Raw genomic sequence first — 21,515 nt, 5'->3', positions numbered from 1 at the left:
GAATTCTTTTTTATTTAACACAAAAATGTTCCGTTATTTAATGTAGAATGCTCCAAAAATATTGTGTGCTATTAGCGTAGCATTTCGTATTTGCAATATATTTAACAAACTTAATATAAATTCACTGATTTTGGTTCTATAGTACATAATTATTATAGAAAACAAAGAACAGCTGTATCGATTCGCGTTTGTTTTTTAGACGGAAAAGTTATGAGTATTCAAAAAATAAACAAACTGAGCTATGTAAAATGTATTTTGATCTTAGACGTCATTACTCCACCCATGAACGCTCACATCAAGGCTTTTCCTGTCTATCGATACAATAAATAAATAAGCTATTTTTTCAATGTTATCGCTAGTACTAAGAAATTGCAATAACGCTATAGCTACGCAGTTACTGGGAGCACATACATTGTAACGGTCCAACCCTCTAGTGATATTGATATCTGACTTATAGTTTTTTTAGACGTCTAGTATATTTGGCAACGATCCTCGTTTCATTCAAGCAGGTCTAAATTTGCAATCATAAAAAATACATCCATACAACGATATATAAAAATATAGTCATACCAAGGACATGTAATAAACATTTTAAGACAGGAAGTTATTTGGTTAAAAAGTAATTGATAAATCATAGATGTGGTTACCGTTATATTTTATAGGTAGGGAAGTACAAAGTTAGTGTAAATAAATATGCTGTTTACGATAAAAACAACAGGCCGTTAGATTATATCCATAGCTTTACATTAATACTTTTTCTAAATTCTACTATACATCGGAAACATTTCATTCAAACAAACATTAATAACTTGGCACACAAAATATATCGTGATAGACATAATGAAGTTTACACAAATCTGTTTGTTCCTCCTTTAAACTGTTGAAACCTCGATGATTTATTTTGTTTGAATATTTAAATAACATTGGCACGCTCGAGTCTCGAGTTAATTGTATGAAGACATACAGCGTGTATTAAATCTCAATCGTCACTGTGGTATGCGGTTTCCGACTTGCCAATGATGAAATTTTATGTATTTTTTATTATCAATTTGATTTAGTAACCAAATTATAGTAAATCACTTATTAGAAAACAAGACTAGGTATCAAACCTAGATCAATATAGAATATTATAACATTATTCTTTAAAGTGATGCTTGTGAACATACTCGTATGGTTGCATACTCATACAGTAATGAAAATATTCAAAACAGTTTGATGAGAAGTGTTCTCTGCTGATCCAAAATGTACGAGTCAAGTCATACAGTGAAAATGAAGGTACCGAGATCTGTGTGTGTGGAGGACAATAAAACAATCCACTAGCGACAAGACTTCACGTTATGTGCGACCCATTGACATAAAAGGTGACTACTGAATATGAAAAGTGCAGGCACCTTGGAAAAGAATAAGAGACGAAGAAAACAGCGGCATGTTGCCATAGATAAATACCCATTAAGCACGGCTTCCAAGCGTTGCTTGCTATCGTTAGAAATCCCCACATTATAGGTTTTTGGGTCTCATTAGTAGAGTGGCACCATGTGCTCGAAAAATAAGGACAGCAGCTCTTCAACGTTTGTCAGCCGAGTTTTACATATAGAATGCATAATAATTAAATAATAGGCATATGCAAAGATAGCATACAGTGACGAACACTACTTATACTACATAGAAATAATTTGAATCATGAAGATTAAGACAGGCGAGTTTTCGCATCACCGACACAATAATGGCTAAAGTGACTGAGCTGACCATTTCCTCCGGGGGATCGAAGTCAATAAGACCACGAGGGTTCTTGAGTCGATGAGCTTCAGCATAAGTAATGTATGGCGACTCCCAGCGCCGAGGAACCTGAATAAAGCAACTGGACTAGTCTCAAGAACTTTTAGAAATTGGTCATCCTTTGTAGTTGTAACGATTGTCCTCCTCGCATCATATTTTAGGTAAGTAACTGGTTAACTGTAAGGGAAGTAACTAACTTCATATCTGAAGTAAAATACGTCGAGCGTATCATCGGTTGAGTGTGAACGGTCAAGTGTTTTTCTATACATTTGTCTGTTCTGGCGTCACGCAACTGATAATACGTGACACATGTTCCCTCAGATATGAACCTTCCCTAAGGCTTTTAACAATATTATTTACAGGGACATAACTTTAACAAAGTGTCATGAGCTTTGTTTTTACTGTACAGTAGGTAGGTAATTAGTTAAATATAGGTTCCAATTTACAAATTAATTGGTTTTAAGACAATTTGATGCAGCAGGATAGGTATACCTCATCTGTCTCCCTCTGTTCTTGTGGAGGCATAGTGTTTAGGGAGTCGTCCCACATGACGGGATGCCAGGGCCGACGCACAGGCCGCTCTGGTGGTACCATGGGCTGCGGGGGTCTGAGTGGTAAGGAATTGACGTCGACGTATCCTTCTTCATCATATTCTATCTCATTCATTGTTTATAGTAGATTGTCTGAAAACGTATAAATTAACTATCATCACTTCAGTCAGGTACTCATGTTAGATAGGCGTATGTTGCTGAACTATTTTATTACAATAAGTACTGAGTACCGTACCTAAACTATCGAGTCTATCGAACTAAAACATATGTTTTTGTTTGTAATAAATAAAAGCGCATCATGTCAACACCGTCTCACCTATCATATGGGTCTCATAACTGATGAAAAGTGTGTTACACTGTAAATCTGGAGTGTGTCGTAGGTATGTGCACTTCTGCCTACCTCTTTGAGAATTTAAAGACATTACTTTATGTATGTTATGTACGGACTCACTTTTACGTTCTGTGGTAAATGTACCACTCAATTTCACGTCTTGTGGAATGCCACAAGACGTGAAATTGAGTAGGTACCTACCTAGGTATTGCACTTACGATCACTTGACCAATGGTGGCCAATGAGGCAGTCTAAAGTTAGCTTAAAATTGTAAATACGATAAAAATAAGTCTCGCAGCCAGCGTTGCGAGCCTCTGATCAAACGCTGCGCAATAATATAACCCCGTTTTTTGTTCAATTGACTTCTTGGCACAGCGACAATAATTTTTTTCAGTGTCGATACACAACGGCGGCATTCTTTGTATCGGATAAGTTACGAATCTTTAATAGTTTTTTTTTTTGATAGAATAAACTTAATAATGCAATCCACTTTGCACTTTTTGCTTAGAGATGATGAATTAAAATTAAAGTATACAAAATTAGGAACCTAATAATAATAATTTATTAAAAAGAGATATAGATAGTTAATGAAAGTTTATTTACTTAATTTTATGTAGCATATCGATATTAAATACTTACAATAACTTCAAAAACACGGCCGGTACTGGTTGGCTACGGACTAGTCCGTCAGTCACTACACAAAACAAACAACTATCTACAATTTTATTATTGGCTTCCGATCTTGCACAACTTTATTTATATCAAGAACAGACAGAACACTGTGCTGTTGTATGACCGGCTTACGACTGAAATTAATTACTTTCTTCCGAAGTCGGTACCCTGCTTCTGCTCATACGAGTTTGTTCCTTAGTGACGTTCGTATCTTGGACAATTACCAGCAAAAATAGAAGCATTAAAACAGTATTGACATCTAGGACACTGACCGAATATCATGCCAACTATTGTGACCTGACGATACAGTTTCATCTAGGTATCGGTACATGTGGCTAGCATTCTAACCTAACTAGCTGCAGTTAGGGTTCTACCAACACAAACAAATAGGTAGGACTTATGTTATATGCTTTTTTTAAAGTTATGATAATATATGCCCATTTTTATTTAAATATCTAAAAATATGCATCTATGGTAGGTAGGTAGGTATAGCAATTCCGCGAGGGGCGAGTGCAGGACTTACTTTTCAAACAACTGAGTTACTGCTTTAGGTAGGTATGTACCTAGGTACATACATAGGTATCTACAGTGTGAAAGTCTGTTTAACCGACGAGACTTCTCGGTTTTTTTGGTTAACTTAACACTAGTTAGATTTGTTACATTTCCTTGACAATAATTCTACTTAACTTTTTAATTTATCTAGAACACTTTTATGCAATTAACTCTTGTAAAATTATTGTCTAATGTTTGCGGATCACATCGGTGTAAGTTAAACAAAATGAAAAGAAAAGGCCATATAATAACAATAACGTCAAATTTAATAATTTCATAACATCTATAACTAGTTAACAACGTAAAATAAGTACTTTGATATAAAATGAACAGTCATCATACGAAGTTCTTCAGTAGGTAGGTATGACATCCTAAAAATATTTTTGTATTACATACGCCTTACTACACATTTCCACTTTATTCGTAATTATATTATAATGAGTAGCCAACAAAAACACTACCAATACGTTGATTTGTTTGCACGGCGTGTCTGCGAATATATTTGTTGTTTTTCAATTGTGACTCGCAGCACGTCAGTCCGTGAAATCTTATTTTATTTACTATTACACAACAAATACCCGTTACCTTTAGTTCAGGTTTTATCTAAAGCGTTGTACAACCGACACGCTCTACTAATACTGAATTTGTTGGCTAACAAATCAAGCCTTAAATATCTTTTACGCGCTGGCGACGGTTTCATCAAACATAAGTTCGTGCTCCGACCTTGACAGCATGAATTCAGGCAACGTTACACCTAACGATGCGCTGTATCTTGGCATGGTATCTGCCCAAAAAGCTCCTCTAGAGTCGCTTCCCGCGAATTCCTCAGGCTGGGCGATATTGGTTACATCTACAATTTTTGCATTTTGTTCCGCTTCAGTTTCAACGCTCCTCTTAGTTTTGCGTGCAGCCGGTGCTGCAGGTGCAGGTTTAACTGCCGCTGCAACTGGCGCGGTAGCCGCTGCAGCAACACTCTGCGGCGCCTTCTTACGCTTTAACTTCTTGCCGTAATTTGTATTGTCTACTACATACGCAGCAGACTTTTGAGCTGGAGGAGAACTTGTAGTCACGGTTTGACTTTCAGCACCCTCATTTCCTTGGTCGAGTGTGGCAGGCTTAGATGTAAATTCTTTCAGTTCTTGATACGCTAAATGGCTTCGTTTGGGCGCTGATTCTGACACAAACATGCATTCTTCATTTTTCAGACCATTTTTGTCGATACATTGGTAACAGGTCATTCCGTTTTTCTGAACTTTCTTGCATGAAGACCTATCCTTTTTCTTGAATTCTGCTAATACGTGTTCCACATCTTTTTTAGGCTCATTATCAGTATAAAAACCTGGCAAAGCTTTTTGGTAGTCATAAGCTTTTCCTGAGGAACCGTCTCCCTGCTCCTCCGAACTCTGTTTGTCGTCTGCAGCACGTAAAGCTTCGCTAGGTGTAGGTTTTGAATTATGTATGTAGTAAGCCTTATACTTTTCTCCAGAATTATCATCATTGTTTGGTGCGGGTTCGGCTGCCTTACTGTACTTGTCCTCGCTGCTCTCAGCGGACTGGACATATTTTTCTGATTTCTTCGGTTGTTCACTTTGTTGCGGTGCCTCAGCTTCATCAGGCTCGTCGTTGCTGTCAAACTTCCTTTCCTTAGAGTAGGCATATTTGTTGTTCTTTGGTTCAGCAACATAGGAGCATGACTCAAAGTTTCCTCCAGTTTTGGGATCTTTACACGTCGTGCAGGTCATACCATCTTTTTTCACTTCTTTACAGTTTCCTGGATTTTGTTTGATCTCAGCGGCCTGCTTCTCTGACAGCTGCTTAATCCTTTCATATTCTTTGTGGTCGTACCCTGAGTCATAGCTGTAAGGATACTCGTAGTCCTTGTTGTTGTCTTTTTGTTCTTTGTAAGCACTGCTGTACAAACTACTGTCGAATGCTTTCGGTTTAGAAATGTATTCGACGTTGTAGTTATAGGGATCGTCGTCATCATCACTGCTCTTCTTCAGGTTTTCCCTTTGTCTTCCGCTAGTGTACCGTCGGATACGAGCTGGTCCTGGAATATAAGCATTTGGCTTGTAGTTCTGTTCAATTTCAGAATTTTCGTTTAATTCTTCCTTGCGATAGTTTAGTGGATGAGCCACTTCAACATTGGTTTGTGTGGGTTTAAAATAAGCAGCCACGCTAGGATTTTTTTTCAAAGCAGCTAAAATCTCTTCGCCCTCTTCCTCATCCTCAGGTTTGTACACTTTATAGTCAGCATCATGCACCGTGCGAATATCATATCTCAAAGGAGAAAGCTGCTGCCCAATAGGTATCGCTTGTGGTTGGTTATGTTGTTGTCTCGGCGGCGCGGGCGCTACTAGTCTAGCAGGTTTCCCCGGCGGCAAAAAGCTTTGACTGGCAATGGGATTAAAGCCGAAACTTTCGGCAGAAAATGCTTTTTCTATGGGTGCTACACGAGTTTGTAAGGAATCGATGGAACTACTAACAATAGTGTCAAAAAGTTTCGGATATTGTCTTTTATCTACATTTAGCACTGCAGCTGCTATAGGTTCTGAAGCCAGCGAAGTAGCGCCTGAAAAGACGATAACAGTGAAAAATAAATAATTATATTAAATATTTGCGTGCGAGCATTAGCAGTTGGTGCTGTTTGTGTTCTCTACATCCTGAGTACTACTATAAATTAAATACCTGATTCAAAAATTGGCCCAAAGTCCAACGGCTGCACGAATCCATTTTGTTCTTCATTAGCAATAACTCCTTCACATACGGCCCAGACTAACAACTGCAAAAAGTATTCAAAGATTAACTATATTATGTCACGACTTGTTCAGCACATAAAATAAACCACTAGCGATAACGTACCAAACATCCGAGTTTGGACATTTTGAAAATGGGTTTACACCCAGATAAGATTTTTGCACGAAGATTACTTTTCAGGTAGTCGAGTTGTATTCTTCGTTTCTGTTGGAATGAAAGTAACTTCACATTATTGAAATGACAAGGTTTTATAGGCGTCAATATTGCGAAGGTGAAAGATCGGCGCAACAGAGCGCGCACCACTCAAGCGTGTCTTGCCGGACAATGTCCGCTTACTCCATCCGGCGAACTACTGTAGGGGTCACCTGCAGCAACGCGACCACTCGCGCCTCGCCCGCTGCCACTCTCGCCAACCGCCGTCTGCTACCGAGCACCCGCTGCAAACCTCATCACTGTATTATTTTCAAAGTAAGGGTTCTGATCGCATTCAAGTCATCTTGGAATTATTATCAAAAATAGAGAAAAACAACGGTATCCATCGAAATGAAGAATCAACCAGATGTCTAGTTATACCTAGTCAAAGCCAAGCGAATACGTTACAACGTATTTACTTATACACATAACTTACATCGTAGAATCTATTTAAAAAAAAAATTGTATAATAAATTAATAACTATCATAAGTTAACTGAATATATCGGTTTGCCGACTCGCTTAAACTTACCTAAGTCGTTTTACTGAGAAAAGCTCTCCTAATTAAACTAGTAGAGCTTACGTAAATAAACCGATATTTTGGTAAATAATTGAGGTTGTCAATAATTGCAAAGGAACTAGTCAACATAGGTATTTCGTATGTTTACAACATTGTTATCAAAACTGCTTTTATTCATAAAAACGTAACTGCAACTATGTTACTTCACAAATAAATGAAAAAAGCCAAATTATGTTTAATAAAAGTCTTTCTAATTGAATGAGAATTGCACTCAACAGTGCGTTACTCGATGGACAATCACCAACCGCATTAATAAAACCAATTTGTTTTCTAGAAAAGTCTATTGTGGTATTGTAGTTACAGAACTTATTATACTGATACTTGTTACTAAATGGTATATTGTCATTACAACATAAGCAATTTAGGAGAATGAAACACACTTATAGATATTGATACATATATTATCATTTCTCATATTGTTTTATTTTCAGTGACCATGATACATGAAGCACCTGTAATACGATTAATTATAAATATAGTAATTACTAAATTTACTAAATAAAACATAAACTAAACATATTATACTAACGGAATGCTTGAATAAATCTCTAATACTCTAAAAATAAACAACAATAACATAAATCATTGAACCGAGATTTCTCAATTGTTATGAAATTAACGGTAATTAAAGTTAAATTACAAAACCTCTTTTACAATATTGAGCGATATCACTATGACGTCAGATTCATAGAGAATAGATATTTAGTGCAAATCTTTCGAAACTGTCATAGGTATAGTTAGTGTACTAATTTCACTTAGACCGACTTCTCGAGCAAAAAATAGTTATAAAAAATGCTAGAAGTAATCGAGACATTTATTTGAATAGCGCCAACTAAGATCTTAATAAGTTAATTTAAGTGCTTTTTGATCCTTCTTCCAACTTTTGAAGTAAGACGCGTATAGTGGGGTTTGTTTCTTTTTTCAATGCAGCAATTATTGATTTCTGTAACAAAAAATAACTATTAGTAGATAATAATTAAGTTATAAGTTGTTAAACTGACATGGTCACTAACACTAATATTAGAACTTAAGACGGAAATATCGGAAACTCAAAAACATTAATAAACATGGTAAATATTCTGTCTTAAGTTCTAAAGTTAATAATTAAGTTATTAACTAAAAATATATATAATGTTTCTGATGTTAATCGGTCAAAGTAAAGTGTGTGTATTGTTTGAGTCACTCACCCCAAGTTTATTGTTAGAGTCTTGTGTTTTTTGTGACAACATCCACAGGTTAGCCGCGAGGCTGAGCATGGGACGCTCCTTTAGCTCGCCGCGTCTCACCACCCGCCAGAACAACTCCAGAGACAAGTTGTATTGTTTCTTAGTCTCCCTGTTATCGCCCAGCATCTTCAGCACTACTAGTAACTCTTGACAAATATTCGTCGCATGTTTGTCTAATACACTTATGAATTCCGGATCACATCCATATAATTGGTCATTAGAGAGCACTAGAAACAAAAATAAATTATAAGAGAGGTCCAATTCATATATGAGTACTTTTTATGTAGTTTTAACTAGTATGATAACGAGTATAATGATTATAAAAAACAATATGTTAGAGCCATTGACTTATAAAACCCAAGATTCACATTCAACGTCTCAAAACCGTCCACATGAAATGAGAGCAACAGCAACATGCGAAATTGCACTTTTCAATCAGTCTTGTATCGAACAATATGCCATTAATGTTCTCTGCAGAATTGTATAATACGGTAAAATTGTATAACCGCTTTTTCGATATAAGAACGATTCATTAAGTTTCCTTCTTATTCGTATGTAGTATATTGCCTATTTATTATAGTCGCAAAATTTTTAATATTATGTCTTTTAAAGAACCTAGATATTCGTCTCCATTCAATGCCTTGTCCAACTAGCCAACGTCAATTATACAATTTTATTGTTTTTCGTATAATTCATTTTAATAACAACTTTAAACGTTTCACGTAGGGTTGAATTTGCAATGTCATATGCTTATGTGTATGTGTGTTTTTGGGGACAGTTTCCAGTATTATTCCATCTGCATCTTGGGTTTTATAAATCAATGGTTAGAGCACTTGATATAGTAATGTATTAGCTATGTATTAGCTTGGCAGCTATTATTTAAAACCACTTGTCTTTCTTAATGAAGATACTGACCTGACTCCAAGTGATGAATGTAGGTGTCCTGCGTCATTTCACAGAGCAGGTCCAAAGTCCGAAGTAACGTGCTGTAATACAGAGGCTCAGTCTTCTTCCAATGTATCCTCTCCATCGTCTTTATAAACCCGGTCAGTATGTAAGCTTTGCAGTTGCTATCCACGTTGTCCTACATATAGGTAATATCATTTTAACACATTACATAAAGAAAACATATTCTTACCGCCATACTCAGAGTTATTTAATGATTACTTAACCCAGTCGTTAGCAATTATTTTCGATACAATAATGTTACTAAGGAATAGTTAAAGTAATCATTAAATGTCTCTGAGCGCGGCAGTGAATGTTTTTCTTTTATAGAAACTTCATTAAACTGCTGTTTAAATTATCAATATTTCCTCCAGTTTCTTAACCAAACTTACTTCAAGAACTTATAGGTAAAATACTTTTAAGAAAACATAAAATATAGGTGTCGATATATGTGCAAGACTCACAGGCAGCAACAATAAAGTAGACAAGAAGTCGCTGAGAATGCCTGCGACTTTAACATGAGTTGGTTTCTTCTGTCCATCTTCTAATATGTAATCTGGTATGTCAGGTATCAAGCCAATGAGAGCTTTGAAGTTTGCTTCCGCTACAAAACAAATCGCTCTGATTTATCGTCACGCCTTTAATCCCCGAATTGGTAGGCAGAGAAGCACATTATGGCTCTGATTTAAGCCTTTAACTGCCATCAGAAAACTGTTGAAGGCAAATCCTCCACTAACGTAGGTCACCGGTGACCTCCGGTGTATCCAACCAAATTATCTATCATACCTACCACCACGTTATATTCTAGTACATACCTTGTCCAATACAATTATTGAGGAGTGCAACCTGTCCTGACAGAAGGTAGAGCTGAGTTTTGGTGAGCGTGCAATGCAGTGAGGGCACGGTCACGAAGCAGTACGCGGCGCAAGCACGCTGCAACCACTTGCCGCGCGTCGATTTCGCTCGCGCCGCTAATGTGTTCACAGCCTTATCACGGAATAGGAATGCAAATATTAATTTATTAAACACTAGTGGGAATAGCGAGCATCGAGTCTCGGGTCGGTAACATTGGGTTATTTTCGGTTATATCGAGACCTGAAACTGGGCCTCGGTTATGGCAGTAGAAACGCCTCCATTATACTGGACTTATAACTGGCAAAAACTTTTGTTATAATTTTAATATGTGCAAGTCTGTGCACAGTCAATAAGAGGCGAATGTGTTTTTTCAGATTAAGTTAACTATATCACTACATAGTATAAAACAAGGTCGCTTTCTCTGTCCATATGTCCCTTTGTATGCATAAATCTTTAAAATTACGCAACGGATTTTGATGTGGTTTTTTAATAGATAGAGTCATTCAAGAGGAAAGTTTTTATATATAATGCATGCATAATATATCACCATAGCACCAGTCTAATATATTACAAATAATATTATCATCATGTACGCTCCAGACAGGAATTTCTGGTGGCATAGATACCGAGACGCCTAATTCGAAATAAGGAAGGAAGCAAAACATTACCGAGAAAAAACCGTCCGTCTTATAAAACTTGGCACAAATATCAGCATGTGGGGATTTTACTGTAAACTGAACTCAGTTTATAGCAAGCAATGACGCCAGTACGATGCGGCTCGCTAATTTAACGAACGATGTCATACAAAACTGTTTACATTATTCACGCACATGCAACGTGACTGAATGCGTGTCTTTTGGATTTTGATCCACAACATAAAAGAATATCCTAGTGTTTAATTACCTAAAGTAAAGTATAAAAAGGACAGGTTCGATGTCGCAGTATATTTTAATATACTAAAAAATATTGACATTGCAGATTTACAAGAATGTATACTTACATGAACGAGAGTAATGAGTACGGTGTCCAATTTAATGAACGAAGAGCGACATTCCACATAGAAGTTCAACTGTCGCTCGAGATCATCTTGATACGTCACGGCTTGTATGAACTTATTGATCAACTCGCCGCAAATTTTACTCTCATCTTCAACTGTTACCGCACTGAAATAAGAGTTCTATTTAAATATTTTTAAGGTTGCTAATTTATATCAACGATATTACTTTTGTTTGAAGAATGATATGAAGAAAATCGGATACATATATGAATACTATGACGACAATAATAAATGATCAAATGTAATAAAATCTAGGTTCCTAATAATAGAACTAACATTTGCTAGTAGAAAGCTTAGATTAGTACTTTTAGTACTACAGTACTACACAGTATTGTGCCATCCGTACCATTTCATCAATTTCTCATTTTGGCCTTTGTGACTTCAATTCTTTGGTTGCAATAAGTATTTAACTACTTCATTCAGTTTTTGTAGCAGATTTCAAAACATCTTAACAGAAAACCTGTCGAGTGCTAAGAAAAACATAATCTGTTTCTCAATGCGACTGGATCATTGCAGTGAAGCGTAACAACTTTATGTCTTATGATAACAGATTCATTATGAAGTAGAACAAAAGTCGGAAGCATTTAGGTAACTAGAAACTTCTCGTTGTTTTTTTGTACTTCAAGTGTTTGCAACCACAAAGCATTTAAGTTTAACCCGTCGTGTGCCGGAACGCAGATCTACGTGAGACACAATGTATTTTCTATTGTCTTATATACCAAACGAAAGATTATTTATTTGGTGTTTCGTATTGTAAAGCTCTCAACAATGACAGGAGTCTTATAACAATATGTATTTTATCCCTAAGTCCTGCACATATTAAAATATGTTATTCAACTTTTCGCCAGATTTTTTAATTAGGTAATAGAAGACTAATGAACTGCCGCGTACTGATCGCAATTCTAGATTCAAATTGAGTCGGTTGTGAATGAGAATTGATACTTTAATTTGTGCAGGGCTTTTAGGCATAAAATACACGTTGTTATGTACGTCTGTCTGGTTGATTTATTACTAATTTAAGATGCGAAATTGTGCGTACTTTATAGAATCGTGAAGGATGCAGCATAGCCTCATTAGACTAGAGATGACGATATGGTCTTCAATGTGCACCGAGTTGTATCGCGAGAAGAATATTGAGAGCACCGTCTTAGCCAACATGGTGCGGGCGTTCGAGGTTTGTACCAACTCCAACAGAGGCATGAAGGCATCCTGCAACAAAATATTAGTGTAAGTAATCCAATTTAACAATTTTTTTGATTGAGAACAAGTAGGTAGCACTATATTCATCACATGAGTATAGTTTTCGGTTCCGAATATTGATAAGTTAAGTAACTATTATTATTCAGGTACAAATTGGTGATTGTATTCAAATTATAATTAATCGGTGTTGATGAAGCGAAAGAGGTATGTAAGATTCGTAGCAATTGGCGTTCCATTGTCTCTGCCTACCCCAATGGGACACAAGCGTGACGTTATGTATGTATTTGAATGTCTATTTTAATTAAATATGATATAAAATCCATATTGATTTTTTTATACTTACTTCTACTATTCTATTACAGTTGCTTCAAACATTTAGAAGTTATGAGTGTATATGTTCAGTTACTTATTACTCACCATTAAGAACAATTCTTCAACATCAGGGATGGACTTGAGCATCCTTTTAATAACGAACTGGAAGTTCCCAGAGAACTCGTCGGCGGGTTTACCACACTTGATCATGTAGCGTATCGTGCCACGCAATATTACGTTCACATGCTGCGTCTATAAACAATGTTCAAATATAAGTAACAGTGTAGCAGTTTATTTAGAACTTTATTCTATACATCTAGTTTCTTAGGTACCGTAAAACATTATTCAATTATGAATTTTAGACTATATTTCTTCATTCAAACAAGATTGGACATCTCTTCACATTATTACACAAGTCCAAAGGTACCGTAAAATGGGATGTATAGATACAGAAGAGGGGTAAATATATTGGGAAAATGATCTAACATCTATCCACCCCATTCCTCTGTCTATTCACCCTTTGAATTTTATTCACCCCGTTTTACCTCTGCCTCAACCAGACAAAATATAGGTACAAAAATATTATAACCGCGTCAGCAATGTTATTGATCGCTAACTGTATAACTGAACTTTTCTTCTTCCAAAATATTTTATTTACCGATAAATGCGTGCAAGCAAATTGAAGCCATGGCTCTAGAACTTGCAAGAAGTGGTTGGTAGACTTCATGTTGCTGGCAATCTTCCACCACGTCTGTATCAGAGACTCGGTCGCTATCTGGCGATGTGTGTCAGCTTTGCACAGGTGCTCGCCCAGAGACGCCAATACTTCGTTCATCATAACTATAACAAAGAGTAAGTTTAAAATAGGTAAGGTAGGCTCAACTATAGTAGTGTACTAACAAAAGGTCCTTATTTCATGAAACTTATAAAATCTATTTTGCAACTGAATTATTTCAATGTCGTTAAGTGGGTGTTACATTTAAATGGTGGTTACTTTTTGGGGATGAAATATGTCATGATAATTTCATAATTAAAATAAATTTCAGCTCTCAGCATACTACACATACATATTCCCAAAAGTCTACATACATCACAAAAGAAAACATACCCATTTTATCAGCATAACTGTGCACCATCTCTAAAATTTTCGGAGCCTTCTTAATTATTGTTGGAGAGTCAAATGCAGACACAAGGCAACATAAGAACAATTCACTGAAACAAAGTCACAGAGCTTAGTACAATAACAATAAATAAGCATATTCACAAGTAAATACAGCCTGATTTTTTTTCACCAACCAAATTTTTCTTTGAGAGTTAGGTATCATTCAAAATTCCATTAAAAAAAAAACGTTTTTATTTAAAATTGGAATGTTTGAATAAATATCTAACAGTCAGAAAAAAAATAGCTGGTGATAGAAAAATCAGGCTGTATGTGTTTCATAATCAGTCTTATTACTTGTTTTCAATTTCTTCGCATTTTTGTATGAATTCATCCAATAGGTCACTTTTACATTTATTAGAATTCAGTGTCCCAAACAGCAGCCAATCCAAAGCTGGTACAAAGAGATTCAAATACTTGTCTTGTGTTAGTAATTGTGTTTCATATTTTTTCCTCATTGAAGTTAAAAATATCTGAAAATCAAATGATAAATTGGGCATGGAAAATTGTTAAACACATTTTTTTATAATTAGGTCTATTTTCATGAACGGAAAACGTCAGCCCCATAAAGAATACATCATTCAGTACATACTACATTTATGGCCTCAGTCATAAGGTTAAAATTGATTTGACAATCAATACTACATTGCACTAATTTGTAAATTTAATTGAGAAACAGCAAAACAACCACACAAAATCTAAACATTTAAATTATAAACTTTTTAAAGAATTACCTGCTGATATTCTTCAATAAATTCCTTTAAATTTTCATAAAAATATCCCTCACTGTCTTTGCCTAAAAGCTTAGAAGCAGTATGACACAAGTACACACGTAAATATATGGCCACTAAGGGATTTCCTATTCCTCTGATCATTGTGGTAAGCCTTGTGATGGCTGGCTTTATTTCTTCTCTGGATATGAAGACGTAACATTTCAACAGAGCCATCTCCATATACAGTCGAGGCAGCAACTCTCTGATCGACGCCATTTTGTACATCCAGTTCTGGCATGTCTCCTTTGCTGTTTCAGGCACTGTTCTTGGATCAATATTGTGGACAGTTATCAAATTGTTGTTCCTGTGGAAATAACCATAATATTATTTGTATAATGGAAGATAGAGAATTTATGAATTTTGTTCAAGGAGGTTTATACTACAGTGCAAAGCTTTTTGAAGAACTGGCTTTTTGAAGGCTTTTTACCTTTTGGAGTTGTCTCCAGAAGGTAAAAATATAATGAAATAAGCTCAATTGTGCAATAACCAACTAACACTTTGCCATCACTCCTTCAGATTGAGCTATTTTACTGTAAAGTTATAATTAAATTTAAATAAAACTCACCCAAAACTTTTTTCTTTAAGACGATTGAACACTAGATTGCCAAATGTATCCAGTGTATCAGTGATCAAAATAAACTTGCTGGGATAAAACTGCATTACATTGATATCAGACAACAGTTTGGAACACTGTATGCCTATTTTAAATGCCTTCACCCTTTGCTCTGTCTCCCAAGCCTGTAACAAAGTTGATATAAATATTACTTAGTACCAAATTATATCTTTAATGTTAATAGAAAAGTGACACTACTTTTCAGTTTATTTAATTTGGGAATAAATATTTTAATTACTTACCTTTTTAATTTCATCATTGAGTAAGTTTATTTTTGTGACAAATTCTTGTTGACTCAATCCCATTGTCTTCCTAACTGACCCTTCATCAAAATCATCTAATTGTTCCAGCCTGTGTTTCACCTTTTCATTCAAATTGGATACCTGTCTTATAAGAGCTGAAAAGGAACTAACTTAAAATAGAACAAAAAAAAAAAACAAAAAGTAAAGAAAATAAAAGATAAGTATTAGTATGATAAGTCAATAAGTACAATTTTTAAATAAACATTTGCTATGACACATACTTTTTTCTCCACCTGGTAAATAGCTGCTAACAATTGTAAGTTTTTCACCAGTTGTGTACTTATTCAGAATGCCAGTTCGCCTTGAATTCCAAGCTTTAGTGTAATTAACCCCTTCAATGGTTTCTGCCTCCAAAGGAGATATCTCCTAAACATTATCATAAAAAAATGTTTAATTATTAAAACTCAATAAGTACACCAGATAATCATTTAACAAGGGTCTACTTACTTCCTCTGCATTCATTTGTTCAAACCTTAACAGTGGATCCACTTCTTCGAAACCAGAACTCCATTTATTCAGGTGGTCAATAAGGGTGGAGCTAGAGGGCTCCTTCTACAATAGAGAAATATATAGTAAACAGACATGAAGGGATACTGAGAACTGAGAAATCAAATATTAAAACATGATGTGTGAATGTAAGTGCAGGATACATCTCAAACTAGTATTTAACATTATACAAATGTCTTTTTAAACTGCATAATTTGATACTTACAATGGTAATAACATTTGTTTTCAGAGGGTAGCTGGTCACTACAAAACTAGGTGAATCCTGTTTGAATCTCTTTGATTTCTTCAATGATGTCCTGAAATAATTAAGTAGATATTTCAAGAATTTTTATACAACTTCTTTTTAGTTTGGATCCTGCTAAGTATAACATAATTCACAGATTGTTAAATTCAATTAGAAACATTTAATATGGGTTGAGTGTAATTAGGGGCGGATAATTTAAAACATTCTAATTTAGTCCGGTCAATTTAGACCTGAAAACAGTAATGAAAGAACAAAAATTCCGACAGAGCTGAATTTTGGTACAGACCTTTATTTTACTATAAAGATTAAAATATTAAAAGTCCCCATCTATCCCATATGTGCTTCAAAAGTTATTCGTCAAAGGTCAAGATTTTAGGTTTTTTGAGTTTTTCAATAAGTTTTTTGAAAAAATACCTCAGACCAAATTTGTAGATCTCAAAATTCTCTACAAAATGGTCCTTATAAGTTTTTCTATAACTATTACCGTTTCTAAGATAGATTCGTGTGTCCCCAACTTTCAAACGATTGATTTTAACGAAAAGTGGTTTTAAAAACCTTAATGTCTTTTTTAAAGACCTATCCATAGACACCCATCACGGATATGTTAGCAGAAAAAATTTTTTTTTTAATCAATTCCATTTATTCCTTTAATTTTTAAATTTATTAATTGTTATTCAAAATTCGAATAGCGGTTATCGAAATACATCATCCTACAAAGTTTCAACTATGTAGACCCAACAGTTTCGTGGCCCAACAGGCTGTGACATACGGACGGACGGACGGAAGGACGGACGGACGGACGGACGGACAGACATTTATTTCCGAAACTGTTGGGCCTACATAGTTGAAACTTTGTAAGATGGTGTATTTCGGTAACCGCTATTAGAATTTTGAATAAAAATTTAAAATTTAAAAAGTAAAGGGGGGCAACTGGAACTGATTAAACAGCTTACATATCTGTGAGTGCAAATTTTTTAAGGTTTCTAAAACCACTTTTCGTCAAAATCAATCGTTTGAAAGTTAGACGCTTCCAAAGTGTCTCTATCTTAGAAACGGTAATACTTATAGAAAAGGACCATTTTGTAGAGAATTTTGAGATCTACAAATTTGGTCTGATTTTGTCACAATAAACTTTTAATCTTTATAGTTTCTGTACCAAAATTCTGTCATTTATATTTCAATATCGTATATTGACCGGACTAATTGTTATAAAATTGTGATTACAGGGATTGTCGTTAAAATGTCAATGTTGGATTTATAGATATAGATATGTCAATCAATTAGAGATGGTGGTATATGCGTTTACATTGTTTTAGAATCTATGGTCTTGCAAACTAAATAAAAACATGGTTGGATTGATTGGATACTGTGCTGACTGTGCTGGACGATCTATTGACCGTTATGAATTAGTAGGTACATTTTGTATTACTAATACTTGTGGAGTAAACTGAATGCATGATGTATGCGAAAGAACTAGGAACCGTACTCATTAAGATTACTAATAGTTATTTCATTAGTTAAATCAATTTTGGTTATCATTCGTGATCGTGTACTGTTGTGTCTATAGTCTTTGATATCATTTTAATGAATGTCTATATTGTCAAATTCAAATGACAATGGTTAATGGCAAATGTCATTGTCAATGTCAATACTATAGAAGTTGCTCGATAGTCGACATGAACTATGGTGTTCAAACTTAGTCAAAGTCAAATTAAAACTTTGGCCTTGGTGTGATTTTAGAATTAGCTGTAGTATAGCATAGTTATCAGTGGAAGCGTTTTGTACTTTCATGAATTTTATTTATAGGTGGCTATATTGGCATTCTACCAGGAAATTTCGCTGCTAAGCGACATTTCCTTATTCCTCTTCTTTGGGTTATGGAATTATGAACTTATATAAGTGTAATTTCTTGCTCTACTGTCTAAATAAATATGGGGGCATACAGCAAATTTATCAATGCTTTCAAGAAATATCCCCTTTTAAGGGGAATGGCATCTTATAGTATTATCTGGCCAGGTTCTAGTTTGATACAACAAACCTTTGAAGGAAAGTCTATTGGTAAGTGCATTAATTTTAACTTTAACCTTTGGTAATACTTTGTTTTAGTTTTATAAGTAAGTTCAATAAACTAGTGTATATTATGTTTCATTGGAGAACATTAGATTGAGTTTTCTTTTTCAGTAATTTAATTTTTTTATTTATTTTTTTCAGATAACTATGATTGGTGGAGATGTGCTAGGTATGGTCTCTATGGCTCTTGTTATGTCGCCCCTACATTGTATAGTTGGCTGACAATTGCTAACATAATGTGGCCAGGAAGTTCTATAAGAGCAGGTATCATTAAGGTAATTTAAAGACCAGCTAAGTACACATAAAATTAATTATCGAGCAGAGTGATTAGTGATGCAAGAGTTGTAGTATATGGTGTTATTTATTGCACAATGTTTCTGTTTATGTAATATCTTAATCTTAATTAATTTTAATAGTAATTTCCTCAATAAAAACTTGATAAATACTTTGCACACTGTATAATTATCAACTAAATAACTATAAAAAGATCATACTTACCTAACACAATAAAGATAATTATGTTTATCCGTGAGTAGGGTCAATTATCAATATTGTAGATACAAAGGGCTTTTAAGTATTTTATTGCGTTTTTATTTATTTTTTTCAGACATTTGTGGAAACAATAACATATACACCATTTGCAATGTGCAGCTTTTATTTTGGTATGAGCTTACTTGAATCAAAGCCCTTCAATGAAGCTATTGCTGAAGTTGAAGCCAAGTTTCTGCCTACTTATAAGGTAAGTTTTCATAGCTCTGTGTTTTAAATGTCCTATGTAGATAGGTCTATTTAGCAGATACATGGGCCCTTATAATTATTTATGTACCCAAATGCTATTCTAAACTATTGTGATTGCTAATTTGAATCACTTTTATCACCACAGTACAGGCAGAGGTGGCAGAATCGAGATATCACTAAGTAAATAGAGATATCATTAAATGGCCTTATGCATACCTACTTCATACATTTGATAATACTTTTAATTTAACTATAAAGAGTATTTATTCATTTTCTTGTTTATGTTTTCAGGTAGGTGCCTCTGTGTGGCCAGCTATTGCTATGATTAATTTCTGCCTCATTCCTCCAAGAAATAGAGTGCCTTTTATTAGTCTGTGTAGTCTTGTATGGACATGCTTCCTTGCATATATGAAACACTTAGAAAAAGAGAAAGTTGCTGCAACAGCAAGTGCAAGTCCCATAAAATTATTAAAAGTTAATTTATGAGAGCATGACAACTTAGCAAATTTTTAGCTGAATTGAATGTTACTTTATGTAACATGTTTAGATTGTGCTATTATTTATTTTAGGTCAATTGTTAATAATTCCATCTCAAATATGTGTGATATTTAAATAATTTATAGTTACTATTACAATGATCTTGATTATTATTTATTTCTGTGTTAATATTTATATGAACAGTATTTACAAAAAAGTAGGATATTAATAAATGAATACATATTATATTGAATGTTGGAATAATTGGGCTTATTTATCATTTTATGTAGATTTTATAGTTAAGAAGTAATTGGCAAAATGGTAACAAAAAAAATCAATCAATGATAACCCAATTATTCTAATAATTATATCTATCTACATATATTTTAAATGTAGTATTCGTTTCTACATATTTTCATTCAATGAAATCATGTAAGAGACCAAAACAGGGTGATAATAATACATTTCAAATACAAGGTTCCAACATGAATGTTATATAGATTAAGTAATAAAAATTGACAATATACTGAATGTTGTTTTTATTGAAACCTAGTAGTCTAGTACCTATTTCAATACCTAGTGAAGGTTACGGCCAGTAAATTACGAATGCATGACTCACGTACACGAGTAGGTAACAAGTAACACGTGCAAGTCGACATACTATGATATATACCTTATTAAACAATAGTCAGTGCTGCCAATTTTCTAAAACATTCTAGAATTTGGCAGATAGTAGGTGAATGTATTATTTACTATGGGGTTTTTTTGTATTTACATAAATTATTAATTAGTATTTTTAACTATGCATACATTGGCAAAGGCCTTTGCCCTGCAGTGGGACGATCATGGCTGAAATTAAATCATACATTGGGGATTATTCTAGATCAAAGAGTATTTATTATATCTTAACCTACATAATTATAATACTATTGGTAGATGGTTTTTTCTTTCGAAATAACAATAAGTAATTAATGCAATTCCGAACGCTACGCGCACAGCTGGAATCGCTGGCTTCTGTTTTGTTGTATTTGCTATTGTAAGGCATAAGTCGGTTAATAACCCCTGGATGAAGCCGGAACAGGCCTCCAGAAGACTATACTGTTATGATAAAAGGAATTTTATTAGTTGAATTAATCTGCCAAAGACTGGAACTTATAAGTTTCGGTTTATTATTGTTATCCAGCCAAACTGAAAATTTCCATAGATCTATATTAAATCTACAACCAAAAATACTACCTGTTAGAACTTGATTGTCCCAAATATTTAGAAAAACACAGTAATGAGTAATATTAATCAACAAAATAAAATTAATAATTTCGATGTTATCAATTCGCGCGCGGCGCGCGCCACTCGTGGAAGCGGAAGTATATAGTCTATGGCAATTGCACTGCAATATAGATAATACACACAACTGAATGAGCAAGACATTAAATTATTTACTGTTTTTATCATTGTCATTTGATTATTATGTGTTAGTGGTTGAAGGATTGTCCTTCGCTTTTTGTAGTCCCTTTTACATATCATTTGGTTTGTGGTTACAACATCTCGATCTTTTCTTGCTGCCTGCGAATGGGATTCTCAGTCTGCGTATAAGCAACTGTCATTCCAATGCGACTGTCATGTTTTT

General features: G+C 34.5%; 3 protein-coding genes across 3 annotated transcripts; 1 reads left to right on the top strand and 2 right to left on the bottom strand.

Moving 5' to 3' along the window:
- Nucleotides 1-2,272: 2,272 nt before the first annotated feature.
- Nucleotides 2,273-6,901, bottom strand: LOC118267317 (uncharacterized). Its single transcript, XM_050703313.1, has 4 exons — nucleotides 6,745-6,901; nucleotides 6,571-6,664; nucleotides 4,468-6,454; nucleotides 2,273-2,459 (listed from the first exon to the last, which is right to left on the bottom strand). The coding sequence occupies exons 1-3, from the start codon at nucleotides 6,763-6,765 to the stop codon at nucleotides 4,560-4,562; spliced, it is 2,010 nt and encodes a 669-aa protein (XP_050559270.1). The 5' UTR covers nucleotides 6,766-6,901; the 3' UTR covers nucleotides 2,273-2,459; nucleotides 4,468-4,559.
- An 889-nt stretch (nucleotides 6,902-7,790) lies between these two features.
- LOC118267305 (VPS35 endosomal protein-sorting factor-like) lies at nucleotides 7,791-16,660 on the bottom strand (the record flags this gene model as incomplete). The annotated part of the gene is made up of 17 exons (XM_050702939.1): nucleotides 7,791-8,353; nucleotides 8,598-8,863; nucleotides 9,552-9,720; nucleotides 10,046-10,185; nucleotides 10,397-10,568; nucleotides 11,437-11,599; nucleotides 12,533-12,702; nucleotides 13,111-13,257; nucleotides 13,664-13,845; nucleotides 14,114-14,217; nucleotides 14,462-14,637; nucleotides 14,899-15,241; nucleotides 15,503-15,675; nucleotides 15,793-15,947; nucleotides 16,074-16,218; nucleotides 16,300-16,404; nucleotides 16,565-16,660. Coding segments are annotated over 17 exons (2,796 nt in total), but the record flags the coding sequence as incomplete, so codon positions are not given.
- Nucleotides 16,661-18,241: 1,581 nt separating this feature from the next.
- LOC118267309 (mpv17-like protein) lies at nucleotides 18,242-20,419 on the top strand. Its single transcript, XM_035581232.2, has 4 exons — nucleotides 18,242-18,661; nucleotides 18,815-18,948; nucleotides 19,281-19,412; nucleotides 19,703-20,419. The coding sequence occupies exons 1-4, from the start codon at nucleotides 18,535-18,537 to the stop codon at nucleotides 19,895-19,897; spliced, it is 588 nt and encodes a 195-aa protein (XP_035437125.1). The 5' UTR covers nucleotides 18,242-18,534; the 3' UTR covers nucleotides 19,898-20,419.
- Nucleotides 20,420-21,515: the final 1,096 nt, after the last annotated feature.

This window comes from Spodoptera frugiperda, chromosome 23 (genome assembly GCF_023101765.2).
Source record: "Spodoptera frugiperda isolate SF20-4 chromosome 23, AGI-APGP_CSIRO_Sfru_2.0, whole genome shotgun sequence".
Classification (NCBI taxonomy): Eukaryota; Metazoa; Arthropoda; class Insecta; order Lepidoptera; family Noctuidae; genus Spodoptera; species Spodoptera frugiperda.
Note: the sequence above shows the minus strand (reverse complement) of the source record. Positions and strands in the feature narration are given on the sequence as shown.

Bases quoted from the DNA above. Each gene is read 5' to 3' on its own strand.
- LOC118267317 (XM_050703313.1), bottom strand. From the start codon at position 6,765: ATGTCCAAACTCGGATGTTTG. The intron at 6,665-6,744 runs GTACGTTATCGC...TACTTTTTGCAG, and splicing joins TGTCCAAACTCGGATGTTTG to TTGTTAGTCTGGGCCGTATG. The intron at 6,455-6,570 runs GTATTTAATTTA...TCGTCTTTTCAG, and splicing joins TGGGCCAATTTTTGAATCAG to GCGCTACTTCGCTGGCTTCA.
- LOC118267309 (XM_035581232.2), top strand. From the start codon at position 18,535: ATGGGGGCATACAGCAAATTTATCAATGCTTTCAAGAAATATCCCCTT. The intron at 18,949-19,280 runs GTAATTTAAAGA...TATTTTTTTCAG, and splicing joins TAAGAGCAGGTATCATTAAG to ACATTTGTGGAAACAATAAC. The intron at 19,413-19,702 runs GTAAGTTTTCAT...TTATGTTTTCAG, and splicing joins AGTTTCTGCCTACTTATAAG to GTAGGTGCCTCTGTGTGGCC.